At 51.9% G+C, this 15,469-nt stretch overlaps 1 protein-coding gene across 14 annotated transcripts in view; it reads left to right on the top strand.

The window, feature by feature from the left end:
* Positions 1–15,469, top strand: part of Phldb1 (pleckstrin homology like domain family B member 1) — a 46,873-nt gene that overhangs the window by 28,749 nt on the left and 2,655 nt on the right. For 5 of the 14 annotated variants that reach the window (XM_051197260.1, XM_051197265.1, XM_051197267.1 and 2 more), the window contains 12 exons: positions 417–527; positions 671–760; positions 1,277–1,420; positions 3,535–3,675; positions 4,945–5,085; positions 5,224–5,326; positions 5,774–5,818; positions 6,442–6,736; positions 6,823–6,913; positions 8,264–8,410; positions 10,907–11,023; positions 11,269–11,371. In XM_051197260.1, coding sequence (XP_051053217.1) covers positions 417–527; positions 671–760; positions 1,277–1,420; positions 3,535–3,675; positions 4,945–5,085; positions 5,224–5,326; positions 5,774–5,818; positions 6,442–6,736; positions 6,823–6,913; positions 8,264–8,410; positions 10,907–11,023; positions 11,269–11,371 — 1,528 coding nt within the window. The remainder of the gene's footprint in view (positions 1–416; positions 528–670; positions 761–1,276; positions 1,421–3,534; positions 3,676–4,944; positions 5,086–5,223; positions 5,327–5,773; positions 5,819–6,441; positions 6,737–6,822; positions 6,914–8,263; positions 8,411–10,906; positions 11,024–11,268; positions 11,372–15,469) is intronic. The other 9 variants (XM_051197274.1, XM_051197269.1, XM_051197271.1 and 6 more) reach the window with 7 other exon arrangements.

Here is a 15,469-nt window from a genome sequence, read left to right as displayed (position 1 = left end):
GTACCGAAATGTAGGGTAGACCTAGACTGTGAGAGAGATAGCAAAGGGCAGCAGGAAGTGGAGAACCTGCATTCCAGTGATGACTTGGGGGTGTGGTGGCAGTGCCACCAGGCTTTGGGAGCCATTGGCTACCCGGTGAGGGAATAGAAACTAGAGGATTGATTTCTGGCTAGCATGCCTGATGACACAATTGTCACTTGTGGGCGTGGCAGGGGGTGGGGGTAGACAGACAGACGGATGGACGGACAAGAGAAGGAGTTGACCTCTTTAGCCAGAATTCTTGGTTGAGTTGAGGCTAAGCAGGAGAGTGTGATGGTTGCCTTCGCAGAGCCCTGGGTCTTTGGACCTGAGAATCAGACAGGTTTTGGGCTGAGTTGTGTCCCTCCAGGGCTGATAGCATCCTCTGGTTTCCTCAGGAGCGCCTGGCTGTACTGGACAGTCAGGCTGGGCAGATCCGAGCCCAAGCAGTACAGGAGTCAGAGCGTCTGGCCCGGGACAAGAATGCCGCCCTGCAGCTACTGCAAAAGGTAACTGGCCTTAGGTTGGGAAAGAGAGATGGTGGGTGAGGGGAGATGAATACAGAGAGTTGGGATGGGATTGCCAGCACAGGAGCGGGTGTGGGTCCTCTCTCTTGCTCCCATGACTCTGACCCTGCTGTTCTGGCCTGCAGGAGAAGGAGAAACTGACAATTCTGGAAAGGAGATATCATTCACTTACAGGCGGCAGGCCTTTTCCGAAGACCACCTCTACCCTCAAAGAGGTAATGTGGCTAGGTTAGCCCCCTGCATTAGGCTTGGGGGATCTGAGAGACTCTGGAGCAAGGTATATCATCTTCATCCTGGGTGAATGAGTGCGGGGCACTTCCTGGAGAGATTTGAAGAAGATGGTCCTAGGGATTGATTGACCTTTTGGGTGGCTGGATATATGTGAGAGGCTCAAGTGCCCTAGGAAGTGTGGTGAAGAGCTCAGAATTTGGAAAGGTCCAGGACGTGTAGCCCACCCTTGAAGAGGAATATAAGGATCTAGGAGTCCTTACCCTGGGCGTCCTGGGCTTCTGTCTGAACCTAGGCTTTCACCTTGGAAGTGGGCCTTGAGTTGAATGGTTCTTTCACAAATCTTCACATCTGGGGTGGGAAATCCAATCAGGACATGACTGGTTTCCTGACATTTCTTTCCACTTCTTCTCTCATTGCCCAAATAACTTAGGTCCAGGGCAGGGAGGTGGGTTGAGCTGAGCATTAGGGTGAGGCTCCTCTCACCATGTGTCCTCTTGTAGGCTCAGCTACTCATCTCCGAGTCCTCAGAGATGGGGCTGGAGACCAAGCCTCTGGGCCCATCCCCAAGGTCTTCTCAGGCTGGTGCCTCCCCTGTTCCTTTAACCCCTCCTGCTTCCACTCAGCTCTGTCCCAAAGCACAAGAGGTAACCGCAGCTGACTGCCTGCTCCGCCCTCTGCCTGTCTGCTTGCTCACCAAATGCCTGCCTCCAGCTCCTCCCGGGGAGGGCGGAAGGGCATGTGGCATATCCTTTGGCTGGCAGTTTGAGAGTTTGTGTGAGTGTGCCATCATGTCATTTGTGGAGTGCCTGCCTAGGCAGCCCGTACAAAATGATAGCATTTGTTTGCATTTTAATTTGCTTGCAGTCTGCATGCCATTCTCTGTTGTTCACAACACACTGAACTCTCTGACTCATCTTCCTTTTCTTTGACTCCAGAAGATAGTCTGGCTCTGGGGCTAGATGGGGCACTCTTGGATAGACAGCCTGAGAATCCTGTGCTTTGGTGAAGCTCACTGTGGGTGATCAGCACCCACTTAATCTCAGGGCTTAAGGACAGGTGATGGAGTAGCATAGGCCCTGTCCTCCAACCCCAGTGAAGTGGGCTGACATCTCCCAAGTACTTACCCAGCCCATTTTCCTGCTGGAACAGAAGTTGCTCTCTGCTAATGCCAGGTCTGATTCTCAGAGCTTGTCTTGCTTAGGCCCTAGTGGTATCTCCAGTCCCCTGTTCTTATGAGTGGTCCTTGGGGACCTGTTCCCTTTCTGGGCAGTGCCATGACAAGTACTTAGTGCTGCATGTGTGTGCCCATCTGGGGATTCCCAGTGTGATAGAGGCCGATGGGGCTCTAGAAGCTGGGTCGTGCTTTTTACCAGGCTTTTAGAAGGCCTTCTCTGGGTGTCCTCACTTGTTCCCAGCCCACAGCCAATCCACAGATGGTTATGTTGGTTTTGCATGGGGCAGTGACTGAATGCTATGCTTGTTTCCAAGGTAGAGGTGGAGTAGAGCCTTTCACAGTCAGTTCTGCCTGCCCCTTTCAAGCCCACTTTCCCCAGTGGTTATGGCCATAGTTGGCTACTGAGTGCTCCATTCCACTATGATTCTGCATCGATGTGAAGTGATGAGTCTAGCCTGGCATGGAGTGTGGGGTGTTGAGTACTCAATTGAACCTGCTAACTTCTTCTCTGTCCCCCACCCGGGCACCCTAGGAGTATGTGAGCCTGGCTGAGGTTCTCCAGCTGCGCTTTCGCGTGGACCCCTATGCTTCTGCTACCTGCCCCAGCAGGCTCCCCCAGTCCCTGCCTGGCAATGAGGTATTAGCCACAGGGTGTGCCCATGTGTGCCCAAGGGCCTACATTGCCTCTCAGCCTGGGTGGGGGCCAGGGGAAAACAGGGTCTTCAGCGTGGCATTGAGGGTTGAACATGGTTCACTTTCTTCCATGGGAACTTGGGCGCTTCCCTCAGCACTTAATGGCCTAGGAGGGACAAACCCTGTCTCCTGATCTCCAAGGAGAGACTTTGCCAAGACGATGCGAGCACTCTCCCTGGGTTGGTCTTCCTCTGTGCTTCTGCGTCTTCCCTCCCCAGTGGTCAGGGCCGTGTCTTGGGTTCTACTCCCATTAACCTATTGTGTTCCCTCCTGTGGCTGGCCACCTCTCAAGTACGTGACGCTTGAGCAGCTTAAAGTGATGTGGGGCACCTCACCCACGCCCCCAACCCCTTCGCCAGGCCTGCTTTCCTGGGCTTCTGCCTCCCAGGACCTGGTTCCCATCACCTGTCTTCCTCCCATGCTGCCCTCTTCTTCCTTCGCTTCCATCAGGCCTTCATCTAAGGTTGGTGGTCTGTGTGTCCTTGCCACCCCCATTCCACGACTGGTGTGGACTGTGTGTGCGTTGCCCCTGTTCACTGGCCTCTGTGTTTTAAGCCAGCTGAGGGCCTAGGGCTATGCCTGATGCCTGCAGGTGCTGGCTGTTCAGCTGCTGACATAGCACAAGTCCATGCTCTGGCACTTGTGTGCCCTGACTGTTTCTCTTTGCTCTTAGCACAATCAGCGCCACTGTATCTCACTGTTTTTCTCTTCCTTCTCCTATGCTCTCTCTCCTCCCTCCCTCCCTCCCTCCCTCCCTCCCTCACACCTTCCTTCCCATTTCCCTGACATGGCTTCCCTTTACCTTCCCTCCTTCTTTTTCTTCTTCCTCTTCCCATCTCTCCCCTCCTGTCTTGGCCCTTTCCATCCTTGCCTTCCCCCCTGCCCCTCCAGATGGAGAAGCTGCTGCTCCCTGCTGTAGACTTAGAGCAGTGGTACCAGGAGCTGATGGCCGGGCTGGGGACTGGCCTCGCTGCAGCCTCCCCTCGCTCCTCTCCCCCGCCTCTGCCTGCCAAAGCCTCCCGGCAGCTGCAGGTAACCTTCACTGCCTGACTTCCCCAGGTCCTGTTCCTGTCTGGTCTGAGCACCTGCTGCCAACCCTTCAGGCACAATATATACCTTGGGTCAAGGGGTTACCTACCAGGGCAAGGAGGGGCCTGGAAGCCCGCAGAGGGCAAAGAGTCTTTTCCTGGGCAGCCATCTTGCCATCCTGGCACTTTGGGAAGCTGGGGATTCCGGCACCCTAGTCCGAGGGGATAGGGATTGCCTGACCATTGGAAGGGAGTTTTCTCCAGAGCTTCTCACTCAGACTGAGGCCTTGACATGCCCTTGGGCCTGCTACAGGCAAGACTGGTGTGACCTAGGGAAGCTGCCTGCATTTTGTTCTCCTGGTTCCCTCAGGGAGGTCCTACACTGGGAGGCAGGTTCTCTGAAGTGACAGCTGGAGGAAGTTAGGTGTGTGACCACCTTCCCGTCTGCATCTCCAGCAGCATGCTGGCGGTGGGAGGCGTAGATGCTTGTCTGTCTGCCAGCAGAGTTTGCTCCACTGCTAAGCCATGGTGCCTGTAATTCCCAACTCATTGTTCAGTGAAGGAGCTGTACCTCTGAGGCTGTGACCTCAAGCTAACATCCTGCTGTCCCTTCTGGAGGGTTTAATTCATGTAGCACATGGGGTACCTTTTGTTGGATACCCAGCTGGCTGGAGACTTTGACAACTTTTGATACATTGAATCCTTACCATAGGCCTTTGAGGTTAGATGGGGTTAGTGCTTGTTGTGTAGATCAAAGGTTGAAGCTTGGGGGAAAATAAAGTGATCTCACCATGGAGACCTGTCACTCCTGACTCCAAAGACCAGATTTGCTGCATGCATGTCAGCACTGCACTTCAAGGGAGTTAAGCCGTTACTTAGCCCAGCTCTGCTCTTTCCTTTACAGACAGAGAGTCCAGATGCAGGGCAGAGAGGTGTGTGGCTCAAGGCCACACAACCCGTTAATGGGCTCCACTCAGTCTCCTCCACAGCTGTCCAGCTGACACTAACCTCTTGCATGGGTCAGTTTATAGGTCCTTCATCAGATCCAGGGAGATTGGCTCAGGGAGGAAGGGCCTGGAAAGGAGACTGGGCAGTTGCCAGTAGCGTCTGCCCACTGTGCTGGCCCAGGAGTCTCAACCTTGTCTGATGGAGCCAGAAGGTCTCAGAGGTGCTGTGCCGGGGTAGTGCCTTGGATCACAGCTGATCTAGGTGCCATGATGTGGCAGCCAGTGGGGAAGCTGGGTGTTCACTGGGCAGTATCTTTCCCTTCCAGGTTTACCGCTCCAAGATGGATGGTGAGGCCACCAGCCCTCTGCCCCGGACCCGTAGTGGCCCTCTCCCCTCCTCCTCAGGCTCTTCATCATCCTCTTCACAGCTCAGCGTGGCAACCCTGGGTCGTAGTCCATCACCAAAGGTCTGAGGACATGTGTGGTGTTAGGGATGGAGACAGCCATGTTGGGCAGAGGCTTAGGCTGTCCATGAAGATGTTAGGGTGGGGTCTGCTGAGCCCCAGTCCTAGCAATCCTACATTCCCACCCCCCACCCCCCGCAGAGTGCCCTGCTTGCCCAGAATGGCACCAGCAGCCTTCCTCGCAACCTGGCAGCCACGCTGCAGGACATCGAGACCAAGCGCCAGCTGGCCCTACAGCAGAAGGGTAAGTAGCTGTAATGCCAACCTGCCCTTGCCTCCATTGCCTGGGCAGATCCTCTGTCACCTCGAGCATGCTCAGCCCACTCACAGATGTTTCCTGTCACTGGGATCTGGGCAAGAGCAGAAAAGAATCACATCTCATAAAGAAGGTCTTCCTGGGAGTTCTCAGAAGACCCCAGGACAGGGTCTGAGGGCTTGTGACATCTTAGAGGGCCCAGCCAATAAAGGGAAGTTTTTGTTGACCAAGTAGGGCAGACATTAGAAGCAGTGGGGTGGGTGTGATGATGACTTCCAGAAATGGTTCCCGGAGACACTGGCCCTTCAGACAGAAGTCCTGTAGCTGTGTGTCTCTCAGTTGTTTTGAAAGCCCATGCCTGTGCATCTCTCTCCTTTTATTCCCCTCTGTGTCTCTCTCCTGCACCCTCTGCCCTGGGCGCCCCCCCCACACCAGTCGAGTTACTTCCTGCCGAGCCCCTCCCACCCGACGAGCCAGCAGGTAGAGCATCCGTTACTGAGGACATTGCTTTGGCCAGGCAGCCCCTGTCCTGATGTTAGCATGATGTGGCCCGCCCAGGCTCTACGCCCCCCTGCACTACCTCTCCCCCAGGGCCTCACTGGGCTAGGGTGCCTGGCTGGCTTCCCTCCCTCCTTACCTCCCTATTGCCTTCAGCTGTGCTCTCCAGTCCCCTTGCCTTCCCCCTGCTCTGTGCTCTGGCTGCACTGTCCTCTGCATTGCTAGTGGCCCCCACTGTCTGTGGGGGGGTTCCCACCAGCTTCCCTCCTCCCTCCCCAGCAGACACGGTATGCATGTGCCCTGCTCCTCTATACAGGTCTCAGCTGAGAACTGGAACAGCTGTCTGGTGTGCTGCCTGGGCACCACCGGGCAGTTGTGGTGCCCTGTATGTGCTCAGGATGCAGCAAGAGGCCTAAAGTCAGACTGTAGATACTGGCCTATACAGCTACAGGGGCCACTGGCCTGGAGATGTGGGGGCTGTGGGGCAGGTGCTGCTCTGGGTTAGCCTCTTCCTGCTTGCCTGCTCTCTGCCTGTGATGTTCCAGTGTTCCCTCTCATGGTGAATGAGGAGCCCACTCTGAATCCCACTGTCCCCCCCCATGCAGGGCACCAGGTGATTGAGGAGCAGCGGCGGCGACTGGCTGAATTGAAGCAAAAAGCAGCAGCGGAGGCCCAGTGCCAGTGGGATGCCTTGCATGGTGCAACACCCTTTGCAGCAGGCTCCTCTGGCTTCCCTGCACTCATGCACCATTCCATCCTGCACCACCTGCCGGCTGGCAGGGAGCGTGGCGAGGAGGGAGAGCATGCTTATGACACCCTGAGCCTGGAGAGCTCAGACAGCATGGAGACCAGCATCTCTACAGGGGGCAACTCAGCGTGTTCCCCCGACAACATGTCCAGGTGCCTCCTACCTCCAGCGCTCGCTTGTGCCACATGCCCTTGGGCTCACTTGACAAGCCCTCTTGTCCCCTTCCCTCCCCCATTAGTGCCAGTGGTCTGGACATGGGCAAGATTGAGGAGATGGAGAAGATGCTAAAGGAAGCTCATGCAGAGAAGAGCCGGCTCATGGAGTCCAGGGTGAGGCTGAGTGGAGCCAGGAGGCAGCAGGTGGTGAGCACGGAGCTGCCTTCCGCCTGCTGGTACCTGCACTGTGCCCCGAGCCCTTCCACCACATTCACTAGACAGTGACAGTCTGCATTTCTCAGGTGTGGCATGGGAGGCTTGGGCAGGCTGCAGTGTCCCAACCCCGTGGAACACAAGGCGTTGTCACTGTGTCACCATGAGATCCCTAAAGGGGAACTTCATTCTCTCCCCCCCACCCTGTGGCCCTTGTGGGAACCTAAGAGGGGAACACTCTCCTTGGGGATGGGTAGGGAAAGAAAAGGAAAGTGAGCTACCTAAGTCAGGGCAGAGGTGTTGGCTGGGGAATCAGTCTCAAAAGAACCAAAAACAAAAGCTCTGTCAGTCTCTTAATTGAGATCCAGTAAATGGAACCAAGAAATCACAGGGGCTTTAAAAAAAAGGAGGAGGAACTTATTCTCTGAATGGGGGACCACTTAGAAAGGATGTCTCAGTGTTATTTACATCGAATTAAGGCACGTATAAAGCTCTCTTGGAGGGAAAGTTGGAGATTGTGCTAAGTCTTGAACTGTAACAACAACTAATACAAGGTTGTCTCTACTGATTAAGACATACAAAATTCAATTGTGACCTTAATCTCTACAGCCTTTTGCCCATGGAGTTTGAAATTCAACAATGAGTATTACATGTTGAATTGTTTTTATAATTTTTATTTATTTTTATTTTATGTGTTTCGCCTGCATTTATGTCTGTGTGAGGGTGTCTGGACTCCTGAAGTTACAGACAATTGTGAGCTGCCATGTGGGTGCTTGGAATTGAACCCAGGTCCTCTGGAAGAGCAGCCAGTGCTCTTAACCGCTGAGCCATCTCTCCAGTCCATACATGTAGAATTTTAAAGAACCTTATTAAGTTAGTGATTAGGAATGGACCGTATGTTCCAGCTGTCAGAAATGGTGGTTAACTAACACATGTTCTAGGAATTCAGATGAAACTGTAAGAGCCTGGGGCTGGAGAGATGGCTCAGCAGTTAAGATGACTTGTGGCTCTTGCAGAGGACCACAGTTGGCTCCCTAAAATTCACATCACACTTGCCTATGATGCAGATCCTAGGAATCTGACACCCTGTTGAAGCCCGTTTTTCTAATGAGATAGCTGAGGCTTAGAGAGTTTAAGGGATTTTGTAGAGTTGTGGGGTAGTGTGGTGACAGAAACAGTGATTGAAGTGTTTATCCTTAGCCAGGAGAGGGTGGCCTTTGAGAACATGCTTGCTCAGCCAGCAAGGTCCAGGGTTGGTGCCTCTGTAGCTCTGTCCAGGCTTGAGGGACTGACCCCTGGCTCTTTGGGCAGGAACGGGAAATGGAACTACGGAGGCAGGCCCTGGAGGAGGAGCGGAGGAGGCGGGAGCAGGTGGAAAGGAGGCTGCAGAGTGAGAGCGCCCGTAGGCAGCAGCTGGTGGAGAAGGAAGTCAAGCTCCGGGAGAAACAGTTTTCCCAGGTGAGTGGTTGGCTTGATGATGGCATGTGAAGCCGGACCCTCTGCTGGGCTGTGGAGTCTGTTCTCCAGAAAAGACAGCTGTGGGCTTAGAGCAGACAGCATTCTACCTGGGACTCAGTAGCCTTGAAAAGCAGACCTGCTAGGGTATGTTGAGGTATGTAGGCGTGTGCATGCGTGCGTTCGTGTGTGTATGTGTGTGTGTGTATGCGTGTGTGTGTGTGTATGTGTGTGTGTGTGCGCACGCACACGCACATGCATGCGTGTTGGAGTAGAGTGTGAAGCTGTCCCAGGCCTCCTGTGTATCTCTGGAATCAGATAGGATCTAAAGAAGAGCTCCTTTAGCAACTACTACAAAATCAATCAGAGAGACATCAAGCGGATTGCTAAGAACCAGGATGACTGCCTTGGCCTCTCCAGCCTTGCTGCACCTCCTACTACTGCCCATCTTAATGTGACACTCCTCTGTGTCTCAACCCTCTTCACCTCACAGGGCTTCACGGTCCATCGCCTGAGGACAGCCTTTTTCTAATGTTTAGTTTATGTCTCTGAGAGACACTGGCATCTCCTCAGGCAGCTCAAAACCAGACCTTACCTGGGAGATCTGAATAGGGGGAAGGAGAAAACATCTCCCAGTGTGCCTGCCTGGTCCCTGACCCTGTGAGAACTGTAAAACTCAGCCAGGCTTCTCCTTCTGACCAAGTCTCTATAGTCCTTCCTGTGCTGGGATCTCCTGGGACCAGCCTGCAGAGGTGACCAACAACCGTAGCGCCTGCCCTCATTTTTTGAGATGTGGCAACATGAAACTTTAGGGGCAGGACCCCAGACTGGGCTTTGACAGTTAAGAAACCTCCAGAAGCTAGGCATGGATGATGATGGTGTGTGCCTTTATAATCCCAGCACTCTGGAGACAGAGGCAGGTGGATCTCTGTGAGTTCTAGGACAGCCAGGGCTACAACTCATACCCTGTCTCGAAAAACCAACAAAATAAACCTCAAGAACGATAAAATCCTCTGTACAGTGATAAAGAAAGGAAGGAAGGAAGGAGGAAGAGAGGGAGGGAGGGAGGGAAGAAAGAAAGGAAGGAAGGAAGAAAGAAAAAAAGAAAGACCGCCTGCGGTGCTGGAGAAAGCTCAGTTGTTAAGAGCATTTGCTGCTATTGCAGAGCAAACAGGTTTTGGTTCCCAGCAACCACACAGCAGCTCACAAATAGCTGTAATTTTAGTTCTAGGGGAGCCTGGTGGCCCTCCTGGCCTCAAGGGGCAGGCACCTGTGTGGTACCCATGCATACAGTAGGTACAGACTGATACACATAAATAATAAGGAAGGAAGGAAGTATCAGGGACGCTGGAGTTTTTCCTCTGTTGTCTGATATTTGTCAGAGGACTCATCCCCCTTTCTGGTCCTGCCCCTACACCTCTCAGACCCCCTCCTCCAGCCTACATCTCTGAGGCCAGGGCCTGGTAGGAAAGGGAACCATCTTTGCATCTCTTGCAAGTTGTACATTTTGTGTTTTAAGTAATTTGTGACATTTCTCTGACTTGATTTTATTAGTTTAGTTTTTTGAGACACGGTTTCTCCGTGTAGCCCAAGCTGTCCTGGAACTCACTCTGTAGATCAGGCTGGTCTTGAACTCACAAGAGATCAGCCTGCCTCTGCTTCACTGCCCAGCAACATTTTAAGTTTTTTCTGGAAAAGCAAGAGTAGAAAAATATTCAGTTGGTGGAGAATTCTCATTAGTAAACAGATGAAGTAGACCTTAGTGATTGCCTAGTTTAAAGTCTTAATATTAAATATATGGAAACTAGAAGACTATAACACAAACAGATCACTGAGCAGATCTCTATTTTATTCATTTCTTTCTTTCCTTTTTTTTTTTTTAAAGTAGGTTCCCCTGCCTCTCTTTTAGTTCTATTATCTATTTAGTATATATATGGGGGGGTGTATACAAAGGTCAAAGGGTAACTTGAGAGTTTCTCTCCTACTGTGAGGGTCCCAGGAATTGAACTCAGGTCATCAATCTTGGCAGCAGGCTCCTTTACCCACCGAACTATCTTGTGGGCTCTGTTTATTTGTCTTTTGATGCTGGAGATTGAACCCTGGGCCTGAAAGTTCTAGGGTGGTGCTCCTCCACTAAACTCCATCCCACTCCTAGAGCACAGGTCCCCACAGGACTTGTCCCCAGAGTATGTTCACATGTGGCCCCTTGTTCACTCTGTCGGGAGGGAGAGGAGGGGCAAGAAGAAGACACAATGGCTGTGTCATTGTCATAGGTGGGAGAACTAAGGCAAGGAGCTGGTCAGCGTTTTGCTTGGACCTAGGTAGAGTCAGCACAGGCACGCCAGGTCTCCACGCTGGTCGCAAGCCCTGTGAAACCAGTGACAACCACAGGAGTCAAGGCGGGGCGATGTAAAGTTGTGGGAAGTTCAGGACTAAAGTAGAGGAACAAGAATGAAGGAACAATGAGAAATAACTGCCATCCCTGCCCTTTGTCTCCAGGCACGACCTCTTACACGCTATCTGCCCAACCGGAAGGAGGACTTTGACTTGAAGACCCACATAGAGTCCTCAGGCCATGGGGTAGACACCTGCCTACATGTGGTGCTTAGCAGCAAGGTACCAGCCCTTCTTGGCTCAGGCTGCGGGAGGAGGGGGGACGGCTGGGGAGGGGGACTTGGAATTGTGATCTCAGGCTGTTCCAGGATAGTTAGGACTGTCCCAGCACCTGGAGTGCCAGCCTGAGATGTTAGGATGGCCTCTGCCAGTGCACACAGAGGCAGTGGCCTGTACTAAAGGAACTGCTTGGGGAGAAAGGCTCGGGCTCCATATTTGTATAGTTCTTCAGTATTGCTTCTCCCCAGGTCTGCCGAGGCTACTTGATCAAGATGGGTGGCAAGATTAAATCATGGAAGAAGCGCTGGTTTGTCTTTGATCGGCTCAAGCGCACCCTTTCCTATTATGTGGGTGAGTTCCCACAGGCTGCCCTTGGGGCAGTCATGGCTGGGACCCCTGGGGTCCAACAGCTGGGTTGGCTGGTCTGTTAGAAGGAGGCCAAGCTTCCAAGTAGAGGCCCAGAGGCTCTGATGGGCTTTGAGTTCCCTCCCTTGAAAATGTACAGACTGTACCTGGTTCCCATCGATCCATCGATCCATCCATCCATCCATCCATCCATCCATCCATCCATCCATCCATCCAATCATGTATCATGAAGTTAGGCTCTGGTGACAAGATGCCCATGCTTTCTCCCTGGGTGCATACTGTCAGGAAGGCAGATGCCAAGCAGAGAGTTAAAGTAAATATAGGGAGTGGGTGTGCTGACAGGGAAACACCCAGACACTGGGTGTAACATTTGGACTGGGAACCGCCCCTTGGTCTCCCTTAGAAACTCCAGGATAATCAAGTAAGCAGTATCCAGGATTCTTGGGACCACCCAGGAACCAGGGACCTCTCTCTGCTCCTCCCTCCCTCACTGAGTCTCTGGCATAGACTCCTCCTATACTGGAATACTTGGTGCTATGTGGTCCTCTAGTGAGCAAAGGCTATATATACTGTGTGGTTATCATATGAGTCCCTTCCTGTGTACAACATTAGTTTGCTAGGCATTGTGAGCTGGTTGTCTCCGCTTCACAGTGAACCTTTCCAGAACATTGCTGGTCATATTAGCAGAGAGACAAGGGGTTTTACATTGACATAAGTGCCTCAGCTGGAAAGTAATATGCACCACATCTGCTTACCAGTCACTCAGCCCTACCACCTACAAAGCTGGAAGGGAAGGAGGGCTGCAGGATCAAGAATGCCCAGGCCCAGAGCCTTGCTTGCCCCCTCTCACCTTTTACCCACTTGGGGAGCAGTCCCTGATCACTCTGAGTCCTGGGTGTGGAGAGACAGGAGCCTAGGTGTAGCTAGGCTAGGACAGTAGAAGGACCTTGTCAGCCTGGGAAGCAGAGCTCCACTTCAGACATGATGAGGCTGAGGTGAATCCCGCTAGGTCCAGGGAAAGGCTAGGCTGTGAGGGAGACCCTAGTTGAATGTCTTGGAGGAATAGTTACAGCAGACGCAGTCCTGTTCATCAAACACTTGTATGATCAGTGCTCTGTATGCGTCCGCTCACCTTATTTTGCCAGAAGCACTACATTTACACCTACTTTATGTGTAAGGAAAATGGGGCTCAGAGAGCCTGATTGTCCAAGGTCTCACAGCAACCACGAGGCAGAGCAGAGGGAAGAGACAGCCACTTGTGGGGAAGAGGCAGGAAGACACAGACAGAGCAGAAGCAGAAGAGCAGGAAGCAGGGAGCTGGCTCTGACTTCGTGCCAGGTGCTAGGCTGGCACTTAGCAAATGTGATCTCGCTTCATGTCTATGAAACAAAAGGAGACCATGTTTAGGCGGGCAGAGGAAACAGAAGGAAGCTGGCCAAGGGAACAGACATTTGTAAACCCAAGGTGTTGCCAGCAATGATAGATATTGCCAAAAGGTCAAGAATGATGTGGCCCAAAGCCATTTGACTCCGACACTGAGATTTGTGGAAAGAAGACTTTCCACCACACAAGGAGGCAGAAGCCAAATTGCGCAAGACCAAGGATAGGTGGGTGGGACAGAAGTGTGGGCAGGAGCCTGTGACTATTTCCAGCAAAAGAAGGAGGGGGCGGCTGGAAGCTGGCCAGGTTTCTTATGTCGGAGGAGGAAATGTTAGACGGGCTTGCCTGTTGGGCCTGCACCCTCCTCCTTCCTATAGGAAATCACAACAGACTAACCTGGGTAAACCCCTGGATGCCCCACCTTATCTGGAGCGGTTCCCACCCTCTCCAACACTCCAGCAGCCATCCTTGTCTGCTGTGTGACATCAGCCCCGAGTGTAATGCTGTAGTGACAGATGTCGTGCTCTGTGCCAGACTCAGCTGGATGCTCTGTGCTCTCGCCGTTCACACGCTAACACCCTGAGATCTGGCCAGGCTCCCAGTCACATGGCAAGTGACTAGGTTGTGTGCCTGTACCTTCTCTCCGGGTTGTAGCTTCCTAGCAGAAGCGTTTGTGATTTCTTTCTAGATGCCAGTACCCAAGACTCAGTCATTCTTCAATGACTGAGCACGTGTTGTGTGCCTGGCTTCAGCACTCACTGATGGAGGACACAGGTGTAGAAAGCAGAGGTTCAGGTTCAGTGTGTCGTGCGTGCTGAGGATTCAGGTCTGCGTGTTCAAATGGTCTGCAGTGGCTCTTGAAGGTTGGTTAGGAGTTGGCCAAGGACTGGAGTGTGAAGAGGGGACAGCGAGCAGCACAACTGACTCCACAGAACTTAATGTGGCGGAGGCTGTGAGCCGAGCTGGAGGGATGCTTTGTCACCAGTCTGGGCCAAGACACACAAAAGAACTGTCAGAGAAGGCAGTGCCCTGAAACAGCAGGCTTGCTTCCAAAGCTCATCCTCAACATGGGGCAGAGGAGTGGCAGGGGCTGGAGGCTGCGACAGGACCTGAAATAATCTGGACTGTAGGAAGGGACCCATGGGAGGAGCTTTCCAATAGTCATCCTTCTGAGCTCAGTGATTAGCATTTTCATCTCCTACAGGACTGGTGCTGGTGGCTGAAGGTGTTGGATTGCCATCTGATCGGTGTTTTGTTGTTGTTGTTGTGTTTCGGTTTTTTTGTTTTGTTTGTGTCATGTAGCCCAGGTTGGCCTCAAGCTCACCGTGTGGTCAGAACTGGTCTTGAACTCTTCTTGCCTTGGTTTCTCAAATGCTGGGATTTTTAGCTGTGCACACATTCCAATGGGCATTCTTAGCCCCTTTTCATATACAAACAGTAGCAGCTAATACATTGTCCTGTTTGCCTTAAGGGATCTTAGCAGGCTTTCTGTTTCAAATGCATCTGCAACTGTATACTTAACACTATTTTGGATTTATTTATTTATAACACATTTTATGGATTTATTTTCGCACCTATACCTATATGGAATGTTTCTTGGGGCTGGAGAGATGGCCTAGTGGGTGGAGCGCTTATCACCCCAGCACAAGGACCTCAGGGCAAACTCTGTCTATGCCACGCACACCTGTTTCCCCAGACTGCAACAGTTAGAGACAGGAGGACTGGTAGGCTTTGCGGCTACCAACCCAACTCCAGGTTCAATGAGAGGCCATGTCTCAAGGGAATATGGTAGAGAGTGGCATCCTTCTCCGGCCTCTGGAGTATACACGGGCACACACATCGTCACACATGTTGCTATGCAACACACACAAATTCTGTATCCTATATAAGAGCGGGGATGTAATATTCCACCATGTAATACACTCTGATTTGTTAACCCATCTCCACTTGAGGGGTAGTTAGTGTGTTTGTAAAAAGCTGCCAGGCAGTGGTGGTGCACACCTCTGATCTCAGCATTCAGGCAGAGAGAGGCAGGTAGATCTCTGTGAGTTAGAGCCAACCTGATCTACAAAGTAAGTTCCAGGACAGCCAGGACTACATAGAGAAACTCTTGTCTTGAAAAACAAAACAAAAGGCCTTGATGACTATTATAAAATCTGTTATTTTATGTAAGTTATTTTTTGCTGTTACTTGTTTATTGAAGGGTCTCACTATATAGCTCTGTCTGTCCTGGAACTTATTGGGTAGATCAGGCTGGCCTCAAACTCAAAGAGTTCATTTGCCTCTGCCTCCTGGGTGCTGAGATCAAGGTCTTTCTAGTTTATTATTTGTATTTATTTTAAAATGTAATTATTACTTTAAAGGATTTTTTTTGGCGGGGGGTTGGTTTTTCAAGACAGGGTTTCTCTGCATAGTCCTGGCTGTCCTTGAACTTGCTCTGGAGACCAGAGGCCTCACAGAGATCCACCTGCCTCTGCCTCTCAAGTGCTGAGATTAAAGTCCTGTGCCACCACCGAGCAGCATTTTAGAGATTATTATTTTATGCTGACCTGGAACTCAGTCATTCGGCCTTGGCCTAGCAAATTGCTAGGATTCCAAGTGCCCTGCTTTGGAGTGATGTGGTCAGATTAGCCATGTTTGCTCTCAACCTGTCAATTGCCCTGACACTTCTTGTCAGAGGTGTGATTTTTGTCTTCTGGTCAA

Source organism: Phodopus roborovskii, unplaced genomic scaffold, assembly GCF_943737965.1.
Source record: "Phodopus roborovskii unplaced genomic scaffold, PHOROB, whole genome shotgun sequence".
Classification (NCBI taxonomy): domain Eukaryota; kingdom Metazoa; phylum Chordata; class Mammalia; order Rodentia; family Cricetidae; genus Phodopus; species Phodopus roborovskii.
Note: the sequence above shows the minus strand (reverse complement) of the source record. Positions and strands in the feature narration are given on the sequence as shown.